Source organism: Hypanus sabinus, chromosome 29, assembly GCF_030144855.1.
Source record: "Hypanus sabinus isolate sHypSab1 chromosome 29, sHypSab1.hap1, whole genome shotgun sequence".
Lineage (NCBI taxonomy): Eukaryota > Metazoa > Chordata > Chondrichthyes > Myliobatiformes > Dasyatidae > Hypanus > Hypanus sabinus.
Genome location: NC_082734.1, coordinates 3256582 through 3274097, shown reverse-complemented (window position 1 = coordinate 3274097; position 17516 = coordinate 3256582). Strand labels below are relative to the sequence as shown.

The 17516-nt window shown below is 53.1% G+C and overlaps 1 protein-coding gene across 4 annotated transcripts in view; it reads right to left on the bottom strand.

Moving 5' to 3' along the window:
- LOC132382893 (histone-lysine N-methyltransferase SETD1A-like) overlaps nucleotides 1-17278 on the bottom strand; it is a 34543-nt gene extending 17265 nt beyond the window's left edge. Inside the window, exons 1-13 of one of the 4 annotated variants that reach the window (XM_059953428.1) lie at nucleotides 17189-17278; nucleotides 15550-15823; nucleotides 13555-13701; nucleotides 13062-13160; nucleotides 11950-12220; nucleotides 11681-11796; nucleotides 11266-11522; nucleotides 9559-10510; nucleotides 8488-9210; nucleotides 7179-7370; nucleotides 6886-6973; nucleotides 5444-5595; nucleotides 700-766 (exon numbers count right to left, since the gene is read on the bottom strand). In XM_059953428.1, coding sequence (XP_059809411.1) covers nucleotides 700-766; nucleotides 5444-5595; nucleotides 6886-6973; nucleotides 7179-7370; nucleotides 8488-9210; nucleotides 9559-10510; nucleotides 11266-11522; nucleotides 11681-11796; nucleotides 11950-12220; nucleotides 13062-13160; nucleotides 13555-13692 — 3055 coding nt within the window. In that variant the 5' untranslated portion in view covers nucleotides 13693-13701; nucleotides 15550-15823; nucleotides 17189-17278. Of the gene's footprint in view, nucleotides 1-699; nucleotides 767-5443; nucleotides 5596-6885; nucleotides 6974-7178; nucleotides 7371-8487; nucleotides 9211-9558; nucleotides 10511-11265; nucleotides 11523-11680; nucleotides 11797-11949; nucleotides 12221-13061; nucleotides 13161-13554; nucleotides 13702-15549; nucleotides 15824-16094; nucleotides 16247-17188 lie in introns of those variants that run through there. The other 3 variants (XM_059953427.1, XM_059953430.1, XM_059953429.1) reach the window with 3 other exon arrangements.
- Nucleotides 17279-17516: the final 238 nt, after the last annotated feature.

Sequence of the window (17516 nt, the reverse complement as noted above, 5' to 3'; positions counted from 1 at the left end):
GGGAGAGGAGGCAGGGGAGGGGGGAGAGAGGTAGAAGGGTGGGAAAGGGTACAGCAATGGGGTAGAGGGGAGGGAGGGTTGAGGAGGGGATAGAGAGGTGGAGGGTTTGGGGAAGTGATGGCGGAGAGGAAGGGGGATGGTGTCAAATCTATGTCCACAGAGCCACCCACACCATTCCAATGCACAGCGTGTCTGGTGTCACTTCAAGCCCATGCCCTAGCATCTCCCTTCCTCCTCCTCTCGCTTCACCATTCCTCCCTCTCCACCACTCCCTCCATCCCTTCCCACTCTCCCCTCCTCATCACCCCCCCCCCGTGCTGCCTTCCTTTGCCCCCTCACCCTTCACCATTCCTCCCTCCGCTTTCTCACTCCCTCCTCACCCCCTCCCCTCCCCAGGTCCCTTCACTACCTTTCCCCTTCCACTCCTCCTTGCACCTCTGCTCCCACCAATCTCACCCCCCCACTTCCTTTCCCACCCAGCTCCCTTGCCTTCCCCACATCCACATGGGTAATTGATGGAGGATAAACACAACCCTAAAACCACACCCTTCACCCCCATTCCACACCCCAACCCAGCCACCAAACAGTAGGGGTGCTGGGGAGCAGCAGCAGGTTACCCTCTGCTCCACTTCAAAGGTGTGGAGGGGTGGTTCAGTCAAGAGCAAGGCAGAATCAGGAAGAGAAGGATTACAGACCCACCTTCTTCCGAATCCTCTTTCTCACTGCCCTCCAATTCACCAGCCTCCTCCTCCTCCTCCTCCTCTTCCTGTAGGTTAAACAGAAACACCAGGTTACTAATGGAACCAATGGAGGAGATTGCTGTGCCTTTGGCGATGATCTTTGTTTCCTCATCGGCCACAGTAGAAGTACCAGATGATCGGAGGGTGGCAAACTTTATTCCTCTGTTCAGGTAAGGGAGTAGAGACAATCCTGGGAATTGTTGATCAGTGACTGGACAAATTATTGGAGAGGGTTCCTAGAGAAAGGATCTACAAGCATTTGGGATAGCCAGCGTGGCTCTCTGAGGGGCAGGTCATGCCTCATGAACCTGATTGGACTCTGAGAATGTGACGAAACACATTGATTGATGCACATAGCGTGTATAGATTTTAGTACGGAGTTTGGTATGGTTTGCTCATTCAGAAACTCAAGAATTCATGGGATCCGGAGAAATTTAGCTGTGTGAATACAGAATTGGCTTGCCCACAGAAGGCACAGCATGGAAGTAGATGGATTGTATTCTGCCTGGAGGTGAGTAACCAGTGGTATTCCACAGGCATCTGCTCTGGGACCCCTGCCCTTAGCGATTTTTATAAATGGCTTGAACGAGGAAGCAGAAGGGTGGGTTAGTAAGTCTGCAGATGGCACGAAGGTTGGTGGTGTTTCGGTTAGTTGGTCATAACAGGACACTGACAGCATGCAAAGCTGGGCTGGGCTGGGCTGGGAGTTCAATTTGGAAAAGCGTTGAAGTGAGTTCAATTTGAAGTGATTTAGTTGGGAAAGTTTTAGGTATTTCCATCCAGAGAAAAAGATGCTGACCCTCCATTTCTGGGCAGGAAGGTCGCTGAAGGACTTGGACAGATCATGGACAGTTGTGGCTGATGGAAGTGTACGGTCATGTACTCGGGTAGAAGGAATAAAAGCGTGGACTATTTTCTAAATGAGGAGAAAATTCAAAAATCCAAGGTGCAAAGGGACTTGGGAATCCTCATGCAGGATCACTGAACTGTTCCCACAGCCAATGGACTCGCTTTCAAGGACTCTTCATCTCATGTTCACCATATTTATTGCTAATTTATTTATTATGTTTTTTTTATTTTTGTATTTGCAGTTTGTTGTCTTTTGCACACTGGTTATTTGCTCATCTTGTTGGGTGTGCTCTTTCACTGATACTTTATACTTTATTGTCACCAAACAATTGATACTAGAGCGTACAATCATCACAACGATATTTGTTTCTGCGCTTCGCACTCACTGAAATACAAATCAAAGTAAATATAATAAAGATTTAAATTAAAAATCATAATTAGAAAATAGAAAAGGGGAAGTGAGGTAGTGCAAGTCAGGTCCGGATATTTGGAAGGTACGGCCCGGATCCGGGTCAGGATCCGTTCAGCAAATCTTATCACAGTTGGAAAGAAGCTGTTCCCAAATCTGGCCGTACGAATCTCCATGCTCCTGAACCTTCTCCCGGAGGGAAGTGGGGAAAAAAGTGCGTTGGCTGGGTGGGTCTTGTCCTTGATTATCCTGGCAGCTCTGCTCCGACAGCGTGCGGTGTAAAGTGAGTCCAAGGATGGAAGATTGGTTTGTGTGATGTGCTGGGCTATGTTCACGATCTTCTGCAGCTTCTTCCGGTCTTGGACAGGACAACTTCCATACCAGGTTGTGATGCACCCTAGAAGAATGTTTTCTACAGTGCACCTATAAAAATTAGTGAGGGTTTTAGGGGACAGGCCAAATTTCTTCAGCTTTCTGAGGAAGTAAAGACGCTGGTGGGCCTTCTTGGCAGTGGACTCTGCTTGGTTAGACCAAGTCAGGTCATTTGTGATATTCACCCCGAGGAACTTAAAGCTTTTGACCTGTTCCACCTGCGCACCACCGATGTAGATGGGGTCGTGCGGTCCACCGCTCCTTCTGAAGTCAACAACCAATTCCTTCGTCTTGCTGACGTTGAGGGATAGGTTATTGTCTTCGCACCATGTCACCAGGTTCTTAATTTCCTCTCTGTACTCAGACTCATCATTACCCAAGATACGGCCTACAATTGTGGTGTCATCAGCAAACTTATATATTGAGTTTGATGGAAACTTGGCTACACAATCATGGGTGTACAGTGAGTACAGCAGGGGGCTGAGTACACAGCCTCGTGGGGCACCGGTGCTCAGAGTGATTGTAGAGGAGAGCTTGCCCCCTATTTTTACAGCCTGGGTCCTGTCTGTGAGGAAGTTGAAGATACAGCTGCAGATCTGAGTGCTAAGACCCAGGTTCTGGAGCTTAGGGATCAGTTTATTTGGAATGATGGCATTAACGGCAGAGCTGTAGTCGATGAAAAGGAGCCTTACATATGCGTCTTTATTCTCCAGGTTGTGGTTGGGTTTACTGTGAGTCACTTGTGCTTCAAGGATTTACTGCGTGCTGGATTTATTATCTTAGGGTTGTAACCACATAACCATCACAGCACGGAAACAGGCCATCTCGGCCCTCCTAGTCCATGCAGACCACTTACTCTCACCTAGTCCTACTGGCCCACACTCAGCCCATAACCCGCCATTCCTTTCCTGTCCATATACCAAACCAATTTTGCTTTAAATGACAATACCGAACCTGCCTCTACCACTTCTACCGGAAGCTCGTTCCACACAGCTACCATTCTCTGAGTAAAGAAGTTCCCCCTTGTGTTACCCCTAAACTTTTGCCCCTTAACTCTCAGTTGTATTGGGTGACATGCATGTACTTTGATAATAAATTCGCTTCGAACTTTGAAACATGAGTATATGGAATCTACTCAGATAGGAATCTTGCTCAGCATGGACTAGGTGGGGCTGAAGGGCTTGTATCTGCACTGTAGGACTCTGTGACTGTGTGGATGAAGATCAGTTGGAAACATGAGCCAGAGAAATGACAGATGGAGCTTTATTGGGCAAGTGTGAGGAGTTGCAATTTGGGACATCCAGTGTAAGAAGATACACAATTAATGGTAGGACCCTTAACAGAGGGATCGTGGACCTGACAGTGGCAACACAAAATAGGCATATGGCACTCTTGTCCTCATGTTGAGTATAACTCCCAGGAATTCATGTTACAGCTGTGAAAAACTTTGGTTAGGCCATATTTAGAGTACAGAGTGCAGTTCTGGTCACCCTGAGAGGCTTTGGTAGGACAGATAAAATCTTTCTCCCCCACCGCCTCCACCTGGATGAAATGTCAAATATTAAAGGAAACGGATAGTAGGTGAGAGGTGGAAAGTTCGATGTGCAGGGCAAGTTGTTTTTATACAGAATGGTGGGTGCCTGGGAGACAGTGGAGGCAGATGTTACTGTGACATTGAGAGGATTTAGATAGATCCATGAATATAGGCAGTGGGCAAGGGCTTGGCAGATGGGAGTACAATATAAACACGAGGTCATCCACTTCAGAAGAAAAAATTATTACTTAAATAGTGAGAGACTTGGAAGTGCATGTGCGTAAACCGCAAATGTGTGGTCTGCGGGTACAACAGGTTATCAGGAAGGCAAATGAAATGATGGCCTTCATTGCTAGAGGGATTGAATTTAAAAGCAAGGACGTTAGAGTACTGGTGAGGCCGCACCTAGAGTACTGTGTGCAGTTCTGGTCTCCTTATGTGAGGAGAGATACACCAACTTAGGAAGCCGTGCAGAGGAGGTTCACCAGGTTGATTCCGGCCCTTAAGGAGAGTTTGAGTTGTCAGCGACTATATTCACGGAATTCAGACGAATGAGAGGAGATCTTACAGAAACATTGACATTTCTAAAGGAGATATACAGGACAGAAACAGGAAAGTTGCTTCCACTGGGTGAGACCAGAACTAGGGGACACAGCCTCAAGATTCAGAGGAGGTCAGAGATGAGGAGAAACTGCTTTTCCCAGAGAGTAGCGCAGCTAAGGAATTCTCTACCAGGGGGAACAGTAGAGGCTACCTCATTAAATATATCTGAGACACAAGAGGAGTTTTCTCCCCACCCAGGGAAGAAGGGATATTAGATGCTGGTGACCACAAGTGTCATAGCAGGGGAATTAAGGGTTCTGGGGAAGGGGCAGGTGGGTAGAGCTGAGTCCACGGCCAGATGGATCATGATCTTATGGAAAGCTGAAGTATGCTCAACAGGTCAGATGGCCAACTGCTCTTCCACTTTTTCACGTGTCACTGAGACCAGTAAGAATTTTCTCTGGGCCAAGGTCGGTGTACCTCACTGGGAAGTCCCAAGGACTTGATGTTGGCATTGTAGGGGGGTGATTTTACTCTGGCTGGAGCAACCTCTCTTATTGCTCACTGAATGACCACGACTGATGTGTTGCACGACTATGGGAGTGGATTCTTAGCAAGGTGATTTTGGAGAAGCACTGTCTGATTAGGGTCAGTCAGCACAGCTATGGGAAGGGCAGCTCACACCCCACGAGCCTCATTAATTTGTCAATGAAGTGGCCAAACACTTTGACGACAGTAGAGCAGTGGAAGTGGTGTATAGGCATTTTAGTAAGGTGTTTGACAAGATTAACTGTGGTAGATTCATTCAGAAAGTCAGGAGGCATGGGATGCAGGGAAACTCAGTGTGGATTCAGATTTGGCTTACCCACAGAAGAAAGAAGAAGCATTATTAGGAACAGGCGGGAAATGGGGGGACATGGACCATATTTCAAAGGTGTCCAGCACCACCACCCGATCTACGGTCCCAATCCACGAACTAAGAACCCGTTTGCCTACCTTCTCCGAGGTCTCCTCCTCCTCTTCGCCCTCGCTGTTCAGGTCCAAGGCCTTGGAGGGCTTGCCACGTTTCTTGCCCATCTCTGTATCACGTTTGGGTGCCTCTGAGGGGTGGCTGGCCGCATCCGAGGTCTCCTTCTCCCGTTCCACCTCTGCAAAGGCACGGGACAGGTAAGGAGTGCTGGGCGGGACTGACATGGTTTGATTCCTTAGCCATACAATGAAAAGTCAGGTTCAGAATAACCACACAGGCCCAACTCCTCCAGTGTTGCCTGGTGATCTAGTCCCACCTGCCCCCATTTGGTTCACAGGCCTCGAAACCTCTCCTTACCCATCGACGATCAGACGTTGCTGATATGCACAAGTTCCTTCAGGTTGGCACAGCCAGGGGAGGTGCTCTCGATGGTGAGAGGCTCAGACAGCCTCTGACAACCACGTCCAGCTCCTGGCCTTCACGTGCCGTTTAGCTACTAAGCCGAGCAGTCACTTTGGGCAGATGCGGCTCATCCACTGCAGTTGGCAGCACATCTAAGAGAAGGAAGACTCTGACCTCAAACCTCTGCTGCCTTGCAACTATACCCACTCACGGGGAAGGATCCGAGAGTAAACCCTGAGCGAAAATTACGCAGCTGGAGTCCCTAAGGCAGGCCTACATTGAGTTCAACGCTGACTGGCAACTCCTGCGATGCCATTAATACCAAACTGTACCAGTCTCTGCCGTTCCTTTGGATTCATCCACTACGTGGAGGGGGAAGTCGTCTACATAGGCAACAGCTTGCTCCCCATATCGTACTGGCCTGGCTTGTGCATCACGTAGACAAGCTGGGACACGATATCCACACTCGACCCTAGCCAACGGATGGCCTCAACATGCACACCTCAACCACCATTTCTGGCAGCTCGTTCCAAGCACACACAACCCTTTGTGTGAAGCTGCCTCTGATATCCCTTTTAAATCTTTCACCTCTGATCTTAAATCTTCCCCCTTCTGGTTTTTATGTAGTCCCCGCTTCCTGGGAAAAAGTCTATGTACTCTTACCCTGTCTGCGCCTTCATGATCTCCAACAGGTCATCCCTCAATCACTTGGGCTCCAGCCAGTAAAGTCTATTATTGTCATAAGTACTTGTCTCACATAGCTACTGTTTGTACAGATCAGTCTATTAGAATCGGAATCGTTTAATACCTGTGGTACACATCGTGAAATTTGCTGTTTGCTACGTTACGAGAGGCGAGGCTCGAACCTGTCTCTCTCACTCTTGTCCAGTTCCCTTTGGAAGAGGTGGGGGGAACGAAAGTCAACTGGCTTCTTGCCAGCCGGCTCCCAACAAGAGCAGGAGCTCAGCCCTCCCTCCACAAAGTGCAACGAGCTTTGCACTCGAGTGGGCAGAGAGGGCCGAGGCGACCACACCCTTTCCCACTGCCTCCAGCCCCTGAAGTTTACCTTCATCCTCTTCGTACAGAGCAAGGGTCTGGCGAGGGCGTTTGAGTTCCACGCTCTCGGGAAGTTCTGACAGCTCCTTCCTTTTCACCTGCGAAACAAGAACACCTGTGTGAGGAACAGGCATGGAGAGGGCTGGTGGTGGCAGCGGTGGGAAAGGGGGGCGATATGTCTGATGCCCGGTCCCACAGAGGGGAGAGGACAGCGTATCCAGCGGGGGGACGGCAAGACCACTATCTGGTCCGAGGGGTGAGAAGGAGGTGAGGTATGAGGCAGCATGGGCTGACTACTTCTACCTTGAACGATGGGAGTCTCAGTGAGGCTCGGAGACCCATCCCAAAGCCGTAGGCCTCTAGACCACTGGCACCACTCGCTGAGCCTCCAAACCCACCGCTCTTGGCCCAGTCCACCAGCGAGAACATGGAAGGCTCCTTGGGCTTGGGCTTCTCCTCCTCCTTAGCCTGGAGTCTCGCTGTGTTGTGGAAGGGCTGAATGAGAGGGAGAGATGGAGAGAAAGAGGGAGAGGGGGAGAGAGAGTGAGTGAGTGGGAATCACACCATCCTGGGGTCAGACACAGAGTGAAGCTCTCTCCACACCAAACCATCATCACACACTCCCGGGGTCAGACACAGAACGATACTCCCTCCATACCATACCATCACACACTCTCAGGTAAGACATAGAGTGATGCTTCCTCAGGGTAAGGCCATAAAGCATTTTTAAAAATTAGGCCATTTGCCCATCAAGCTCACTCCGCCAGTATCAGGACTGATTTTTTTTCTTCTTCTCAACCCCATCTTTTACCTTCACCTGTAACCTCTGATGATGGTACTAATCAAGACACGATCAAGCTCCCTTTTAAATACACCCAATGACTTGGCCTCCACAGCAGTCTGTGGCAATGAATTCCATAGTTCACCACTCTCTGGCTAAAGAAATTCCTCCTCCTCACTATTCTAAAGGAATGTCCTTGTGTCTGAGGCTGTCCTCTGGTCCTAGACCCTCCCACCATTGAAAACGTCCTCTCCACGTGCACATCTCAGCCTTGCAATATTTGATAAACATACATTTCTCGTTTTACACTTACAATTTGAAAGTGCTTGGCATTTTCCTTAATTATCACCATTAGTGATATTTGTGTTTCTTTCTTTGACCTTCTGATTTATTTTTCCTCTTACCTCTAACACTCCCTGTGCGCCTGAAATTCTCTATACCTGACGTGTTTCTGGGACAGTCAGTGAACATACAGTGAACATAGCATGGTTGGGTAGTGGTTAGCACAATGCTTTACGGTACAGGCGACCCGCGTTCAATTCCTGTAACCCAATGACCATGTGGGGTTCCTCCCACAGATATACCAGTTGGTCATTGTAAATTCGGCTGTGATAAGGCGAGGGTTAAATCGCAGGAACTGCTGGGCAGCGAGGCTCGAAGGAACAAAGGGTCTACTCCGCGCCATATCCCAATGAATTAATAAATAAACCACAGTGAACACAGAACAACAGGAAGAACTAAGCTCCCTCTGCACCATCTCGGGAGCGGAGAAAGGGGGAGGTGGGGCAGAGAAAGAGCCTGTGGAATGGCCCCAACCATCCTTCCTGTTACCTTGGCCTTCTGCTCTTTGCGCTCCCACCACTCGTCGAAGGTCCGGAAGGCCACCATCTCCACCATCTTGCGGTTGAGGTCCCGCTTCATGATGTTCTTCATCTCCAGGACCAAGGCAGAGAGGACACCGTCCACCGTCGAGAGGTGTGGGTCGTCTTTGGGAGCCTCGCTCTGCCAGGGGAGCGCCGCCTGAGGCTCGGCAGAGGTGGCTGTCGAGGAGGAGGAGCTGGTAGCAGCCGTTGAGGTGGAGGAGGTGGACGAGGGGATGGAGGGGGGCAGTAGAGGCTCTGGGAAGAGTCTGCCATCCCTCTCGGGTGTGGTATAGACTCCATAGGCCCCAAAGGCCCCCTGGCAGGGGTAGGCAGGGAAAGAGCCGGCCCCAGGCGGACCTTTGGTCCTGGCCAGCTGCTGCAGGCGGGTCAACATCTGAGTCTGCATCTGGAAAGACATGGGCAACCCTCCCCACTGGCTACCCAGCCGGCTGACCAGCTCCAGGGGATTCACATAGTCATAGATGTGGGGAGGGAAGGGAGGTGCCGCGCCAGGGGCCGGGGGGGCTGGGCCACTGCCACTAGCCCCACTCCCCCTCAGGGAGCCCGGTTCGGACCGGGCAGCCCCAAACGAGGGGAAGGGGGCGGCCACCTCAATACGCTCAGATGGGTGAGGGTCACCCGGCTCATCATCTGAGATCTCCATGTCCTCGCCAGAGGAGGGGGCAGATGTCTGTGAGGGGAAAGGGGTGGAGCGGAGGTGGGGACAGGTTGTGATTGAGCAGGGGATTTATTTGGACCATGGTTGAACAGGAGAGATGAAGACAACAGGAAAACATTGATTAGAAGATGATGCTGAAGGGTTCATTTCCCCACCCCTTCCCTCCGCCCCCTTAAGCTAATCTCCTTTTCTACCCCTCTTCCCTCCGTTGCCCCAACCCTTTTCCTCCCTCATGTCAAACCCTCCCCCTCCCTCTCTATCCCCACCCCCTCCCTCTCCCTCGTGTTTCCCTCACCTGCACCTCACACCCTCACGTGCCCGCTCCCAATTCCCCACACCTCTTACCCCACAAGCACTCACCATCTCATCTCCATTGGCCTCGCGCTCTCCGGCTTCTCCCCGCCTCTGTGCAGGGAGAGGAGGGGGGAGGGGAGGTTTTGGTGGAGGGGAGGGCGGTGGAGGGGGAGGGGGTCCTGAGGATGGGCGGACATCTTCGAAGCCAGTGGGCGGAGGTGGTGGAGGGGGAGGTGGAGGGGGAGGGAGGGGCGGGGGGCGGACCTCAGGGGGAGGCGGAGGGCCCCTTCGCCGCTCCTCCTCCTCCTCCTCCTCCTCCAGCATCTCCACCTCCTCTTCCCTCCCCACCTCCCCCTCCACCTCCTCCTCCCCCTCCCCCACCCATGCCCCGCTAACCCCATCCCCCTCCCCCTCCCGCCCCCCTCCCCTTCTTTCCTCCTCATCCTCCGAGTCATTGACCAGGAAGGAGAAGGCGGGGCGCTGGGCACGGAGGAGCATCTCGATGCGGGAGTCCAGGCTCGGGTGTCGAGCGCAGGGCAGACTCTCGGCCGGAGGGGGGGAGTCAGAGGGGGGTGGAGAGGGCGCAGGAGCACCAGGTGGGGGCGGGGAGGGGGGCCGGCCCTCAGCTGGGGAGTCTGGACCCCCGACGGGCCTACCGTAAGCCTCTGACCCCGGCGGGAAGGGGAAAGCCGCGGGCTCCTTGCTGTAGGGGGGGTAGGGCGCGGGGCTGGGGTAGGGGGCTGGGGCAAGGCCAGACTCGGGCTGGGGCAGGTAGTGGGAGCCGTCGCCAGCTGGCAGGAAGGACGAGGATGAGGACGTTGAGGGCCGGTAGGACTGGGGGAAGCCGGGGAAGCGGAGATGAGGCTGAGGAGGAGGCGGAGGCTGCTGCTCCGGGGGTCGGTAAGGGAGGAAAGGAGGGTGTGGCGCATGACGTCGAGGGTAGGATCCAGTCGAGGAATGGCGGCGTGACTTGTAGGCTGGGTCCTGCTGGTAGGGCTGGTAGGACGGAGTGCCCTGCCTGAGGGGGAGGGAGGGAGAGGAAGGGATGGGGAGGGAGGGAGAGGAAGGAGAAGGGAAAAGGGAGTTGGGGGGAAGAGAGAAAGAGAGAGACTGGTGAGTGAGACAAACAGTCCAACAACAGATGTCAGTGAGGGTGATGGCCACCATTGCTGGAACGATGTGTATCACCAGCAGGACAGGCAGAGTCAGGTTGGGGAGACGTGTGAGACCTCAGGGACAGGAGAATTATGGGGGGAGTGGGTAAGGCCTCAGGGGTCACAGGCAGGGGCCTCAGTGGAAGCACAGGTTATGGGCCAGGCCTTGGGGCATTGCCTCGTTCAGACAGACTGGAGAATGGGTTGGGCCTCGTTCAGACAGACTGGAGAGTGGGTTGGGCCTCGTTCAGAAAGGAGGGATGAGCAGGACCTCATTTAGACAAGGTACTGAGAGGGGAGGGGCGCAGGCCCGGCCAGACAGAACGCGGGCGGGGTGCGGGACCACTGGGACTGAAAAGGAGAGAGGGGTGGGGCCCCATTCAGACAGACTGGAGGGACGGAAGGGTTTGACACGACGGAGGGGATCTCATTGAAGCAGATAGCAGAGAAGGGTTAGGCCTCAGAAAGACAAGCATGAAAGAGAGGTGGGTTTGGGGAAGATGGACAAAAGTCAGGACGGGATCTAGTTGACACACACAGAGCAGACGATTCGGCTTCCTGGATGTCGGACGGAACTGAGGTGCGAGTACCCATTTAAACACAGGGATCGGCTACTCACCGGCTGGAGAACGGGGAGTCCTGTGAGAAGGGGGTGCCTCCCCTTGGAGTGTAGGGTGTACCCTGGGACTGCGGGGTATACTGTCCAAAGGAAGAAGGGGTGTCCTGGTGTCCACTCGAGTATGCGGTGTCCTGGGAGCAGGGGGTGCCATTGCCAGGAGTGCTGGGCTGGCTGGCATTGCCTGGGTAACTGGCGTCACAAGACCTCCGTCGCCTGGGGTCATTGGCCTGTGAGCAAGGAGGGGTAAGGGCAGGAGCCGAGAAAGAAAAAGGGAGGGAGGGAGAGAGAGACAATTTACATAAATACAGTGTGTCTGATGCCCAGTCCAGAGGTTGTGGGGTGGGGGAAAAGAGGATGGCGGTGCCCGATGCCCCTAGAAACCCTCCCCACCCCTACACGTCCCCTCACAACTTACTATGTCCGTCTGGTGTACTGGGAACTTGTCAGTGAGAGCCTTCCCTCCTGTAGGCACCGTCTGTGGTGTGTAGAAACCATTCACTATGAGCTCAAAGTACTTCATCCTCTGCTGTCCTGTTTGTGTGTGAGTGGGGAGTGGGGTGGGGTGTAGGAGAGGGAGAAGGGTTAGCCCTGGTGAGCGGATGCCGGGTTTCGACCGCAGAAAAAAGTCAACACCGATACAGACTCCCCTCTCCCCAAAGCAGGGCCTGCATTCCCTCGCCCTACCTTTGATGTCCAGCTGGGCGTGGATGATGTTCCCCATCACGGAGGTGTTGTGCAGGTTCTTGACGGTGTCCTTGGCACCCCGCGTGCTGGTGAACACCACCTTGGCCAAGCCAAGGTGTTTCTTGTTCTTAGGGTTGTACAGGATCTCAATCTCCTCGATGTCGCCAAACTTCTTGCACATGTCAGCCAGGAAGCCCTCTTTGATGTTGTCGTTGAGGCGGGCGAAGGTCACCTCCTTCAGGGGAACTGACCCCACGTAGTACTCGTCAAACTGCGGACAGAGTGCAGGAAACAAGGGAGAGGGTCTTATCAGGTTAGAGCCAGTCACGAGACTACAGGAGTTATCATAATCCAAGCTGCTGAGAGAGAGGGACTGAGAGACACCGGTCAGTGTACAGATCTTCCCTGAGAGAGAGGGACTGAGAGACACCGGTCAGTGTACAGATCTCCTCTGTGAGAGAGGGACTGAGAGACACCGGTCAGTGTACAGATCTCCCCTGAGAGAGAGGGACTGAGAGACACCGGTCAGTGTACAGATCTTCCCTGAGAGAGAGGGACTGAGAGACACAGGTCAGTGTACAGATCTCCCCTGAGAGAGAGGGACTGAGAGACACCGGTCAGTGTACAGATCTTCCCTGAGAGAGAGGGACTGAGAGACACAGGTCAGTGTACAGATCTCCCCTGAGAGAGAGGGACTGAGAGACACCGGTCAGTGTACAGATCTCCTCTGTGAGAGAGGGACTGAGAGACACCGGTCAGTGTACAGATCTCCCCTGAGAGAGAGGGACTGAGAGACACCGGTCAGTGTACAGATCTTCCCTGAGAAAGAGGGACTGAGAGACACCGGTCAGTGTACAGATCTTCCCTGAGAGAGAGGGACTGAGAGACACAGGTCAGTGTACAGATCTGCCCCTGAGAGAGAGGGACTGAGCGACACAGGTCATCGTACAGATCTGCCCCTGAGAGAGGGACTGAGCGACACCGGTCAGTGTACAGATCTCCCCTGAGAGAGAGGGACTGAGAGACACCGGTCAGTGTACAGATCTCCCTGAGACAGGACTACACTCAGAGGTATAGTCCCACTACTTGAGGACAGACAGGGGAGTCAGTACCTTGAACTTTGGCACAGGAAGCGAGATGTCACGATGTTTAGTCCAGATACGTCGTTGTCGAGGGTCTCGAACATCTCCAACGGGTGGGAAACCAGCATCCTGAAATATTAACCATAGGTGCTTATTGTCACAGCACTTCTTGCATGCAGAGAAACACCCATACTCACACAGACACAAACTCCTCCCCACTCACACAGACACAAACTCCTCCCACAGTCAAATACACCTCCACAGTGACACGCACAAACAAGCATCTCCCAGTTACGCACATATACAAACTCCTCCCACACTGACACACATACGCACACAAAACACATCCCATGGTAACACACAAGCACACCCCGTAGTGGTGCATATACACCTTCCACAGTGTCACATGCACACACAAAGATTCATAGGGACGACGCACGCAAAATAACCCCCTCCCCCCCCTCCACCACCACACACACACCAGCCCTGGCCCTATGGAATAATGTTGAAGCTCCCCACATACCGGTAAGTTGAAGTAGAGTCCGTCATATCGATAGACTTTCTGTGGGACCCGTCTTATGGTGGGATCAGCCACCAGCTTGTAGTTCTGCCACTGATAACCACTTCCTTTCACTGCCTCCCCACCACTCTCCTGGTCCATCGTCTCACACTGCGGGAGGAAGGAGCAAGGGAACATCAGCCAGGAAACGAGGTGGCAGGGGACCATTCTCCTTACCCTCCCCCCACTCCTGCCCTTGCCCGCACAATCGTCAACACGTGACAGAAAGGCTGTTGGTGCTGTGGATAGGGCAGAGGATTAGTGTAGGTTACAATAGAACACTGGCAGGATGCAAAGCTGGGTTGAGAAGGGGAAGATGAAGTTCAACCTGAAAAAGTGTGAGGCAAATAGAGGGTTAATGACAGGATTCTTAGCAGTGTGTAGACACTGACCTGTTTTGTACGACTTATTTCATTTAACTTTTTAAGCATCTATATATATTTACTTCTTACTGCGATCCACAGTTTTTATTACGTACTGCGACCGCATGACAAAGAATTTCAATGACGTATACCAGTGATGTTAAACCTGATCCTGGTTCTTGGAGTCCACATGTCTCGAGATCCCTCAAAGTTTCCGTGCAAGTTTGAAAGGTTAAAAAGGTGTATGGTATGTTGGCCGTCATTAGACAGATGACTTTGAGTTCAGAAGCTGCGAGGTGATGTTGCAGCTCTATAAAACCCTGGTTCGGCCACACTGGTAGTATTGTGTTCAGTTCTGGTCGCCTCCTTATATGAAGGACGTGGAAGCATTAAAGGGCGAGCAGGGGAGGTTTAGCAGGATGCTGCCTGGATTAGATTACAGAGCACGTCTTAGGTCGAGTGAGCTCGGCCTTTTCTCTTCAGAGTGAAGGAGGATGAGAGAGCACTTCATAGAGATGTAGAGACAGGGGCACCTCCAAGAGGACCAAAACCTTGTCATTGTGTGCCTCAATGACCCGGAGAGCTACATTGGCTGGAGTCAGGACTTTATGTTTTGGCTCTTGGAGAGACACCCAGGCCAAACAGGTCAAAGGGTAGCAGCCAGACTGAGAGTGGCCCACCAGACCTCCAGGTTCGGGGGTTCAGCTCAGGGGTAACAACCCTGACTGGTCAAACAAAACTGTTACAGAAACAGCAACGAAGAATCTTTCTGGGTGCGACAATTTTCCTGAGTCTCTACCGGGGCAGGCAGTCGTGAAAACCAAGCTACTGACACGATGAAGGAAGCCCTGAACACTGCCAGGGACGGAGGACCTTCATTGCTGCCCGAAATACCAGCGGTATGATAGGCAGTAGCCAGAGACTTCTCCACGGGGCGGCAATGGCTAAGACGAGAAGGCGTGATTTTTAAGTTATTGGAGGAAAGAGGTAGGTTTTTTTCTATATACAGACTGTGGTGGGGCATGGAACGCACTGCCAGGGATGGTGCTGAAAGGAATGTTTAAGGGAGGCACATGAAGGAAAGACGAGTAGGAAGGCTCTGTGGGAGGAAAGTGTTGAGTTGATCCTGGACCACCCTCTGGATGAACAAGTTGTCTATTAAATCTCTCCCCTCTCACCTTAAACCTGAGCCCACTGGTTCTTGATTCCCCAGTGCTGGGGAAAAACACCGTGTGCATTCACCCAGTCTGTGCCCTTCGCGGTTTCATTGTGCGTGACAAGGTCACCCCTCACTCGTCATGGGTGGTTACCATAAGTGGAGTTCAATTTCTTTGCTTTAACGGATGCCTGAAACATCGGCATCAAGACGGAGACCCTGGGGAAACGTGAGCGGTGAACGGGGGGAGGGCAGGCTTACCGAGTGGGTGTCATGGGGATTTGGCCGCGAGAGAAACAGAGAGGAAGGGGGGGAATCCCAGATGCAAGATATTCACTTCTCAAGATCCAGAAACAAACACAAGCCCTCAAATGAGCCTCCAAGAAAACCGCCTACTGTGTTGCCATGGATACGGATGAGAGTAGAAGGGCGCAGACTTACGTTGACTCCCCAGGGCCCGGTCACCGGTGCTCCTCAGAAGGCCTGAGGGGGAAGAAACGTCTGGCGTCTGTGGTCGGGGTCTGGTGTCCGTCATCGGGGCAGGTAGTGGGTGAGTGGGGGTGGGGAGATCCTTACAGCATTACCGGGTGCAGCCGTTCCTCAGAGGTGTGTGTGTGTGTGGTGGGTGGAGGGTGGGGAGGAGGGAGGGAGGTCGGGCAGATACAGACTGAGGGATGAGGCTGTGGGCTAGAAGGCCTTGTATTCTGCTGGTCACCTGTCAACAGGAATGGATGGAGAAGTCAATAAGAGTGTGGAGCGGGGGGAGGAGAGGTGGGATGGGAGTGAGGAGAAAGGATGAGGAAGGGTGAGGGATGAGTGCCTGAGAGGCAGAGGGGATGAGGTGAGTGGGGAGTGAGTATGAGAGGGGCAGGTGGGATTGAGGAAGGAAGAGGGGGTTAAGGGGTGACAGAAAGGGGGGGATAATGGAGAGGATGGGGAGTGAGGAAGGGACAGGAAGGCACAAGGTACAGTCCCAAATGCCACACCTCATCGTCACTCTACTCTTCCTAGCTGTATAGCTAGGCACAGCCCTCTGTCCCATCTCCTGCTTGAGAGAGACACCCGTCACTTCCCTCACCACCCTTTCCTCCTGTCACTCTCCCTCTCCCTCCTCTTCTCCTCATCCATCTCTCTCTCTCCACCCCACTCACCCAACCTCTTCCCATATTGCTCACTCTGCTCCTGATCCCTACCACTTTCTTTTATCCCCCCTACACCCACTCCCCCTCGTTCTCCCACCGCACCACCCACTCTTTCAACCGCTGCATCAGTCTTTACCCCAGCCCTCTGCTGAGCCTCATTATTTGGTCTTGCACTCACTTGGACCAAACTGTCAACCCCCACCCTCATTCTCTTTCGCTTCTCCCTTCTCCACCCTCTCCTTTCCTCTTTCCTATCCATCACTCCCTCTCTTTGCCTCTCTCCTTCCCTCCCACTCCTCGCTAACTCCCTCCAACTCAGCTTCTCTTCCCTCCCTCCGTCTCTTAACTATTTCTGCATCTCTCCCCTCCTCTCAACTTCCTTCCCCATGTCCCCCTCCCATCTCCTGATTTCCTCAGCCACTCCCTCACCATCAACCCTCACCTCCCTATCCTTCTTATTCTCATCTCCTCTCACCTGCTCCTTCTTTCTCACTCACACCTTCATCCTCCACACCCCACCGACCCGTTCATCCCATCTCCCTCATCTCCTCGCCCGCAACTCATTTTCTCCTCCCTCCCTCACCCCCTGCCCCGCTCCCTCCGCCCTATCTTCACTCAGACACCTCCATCCTTCCATCATCCCCACCCCTCTCTCACCTCCGCTCTCATTCTCTCACCGTGCCTCAGCTTGACCCTCAGCCCTCGTCCCGTCCTCTCTCTCCCCCTTCCTCCCGCAGCCTCTCTCCCCGCTCCCCCGATCTCCTCACCCACCCCCCCGATACCCTCATCCCCTCACCCCTGCCCCCATCACCCTCACCCCTGCCCCCTCATCCCCTCACACTCCTTGCCACCTCCTTCTCTCCCCTTCCCCTCACTCTCTCCTTCCGCCCCTCCTTCCTCCTCTCTCCCCTCTCTCCCTCACTCATTCCCTCACTCACTTCTTCCCTCCGCCGCCGCCGTTGCTCCGAACCATCCGGGTCTCCGCTCCGCTCAGGGAGGGCGGGGACTCCGGGAGTTGCGACTGCTCGGCTCCCTCCCCTACATTCACCATCCTTTCTCTTTACTTGTTCGCCCTGCCCTTCCACCCCCCACATGGCATAAAACCTCTTCATCTTTTCTTTCTATTATGCACCAAATGTTAATGCTATCCTTGGCAATATTCTTTATTCACAAATAATTAATACTATTTTACTGCTGAAGAATCTGCAGACGTGATATCGATTATACGTTTACCCTCTGCTTGACTCCCACCATCCGGGATCGCCC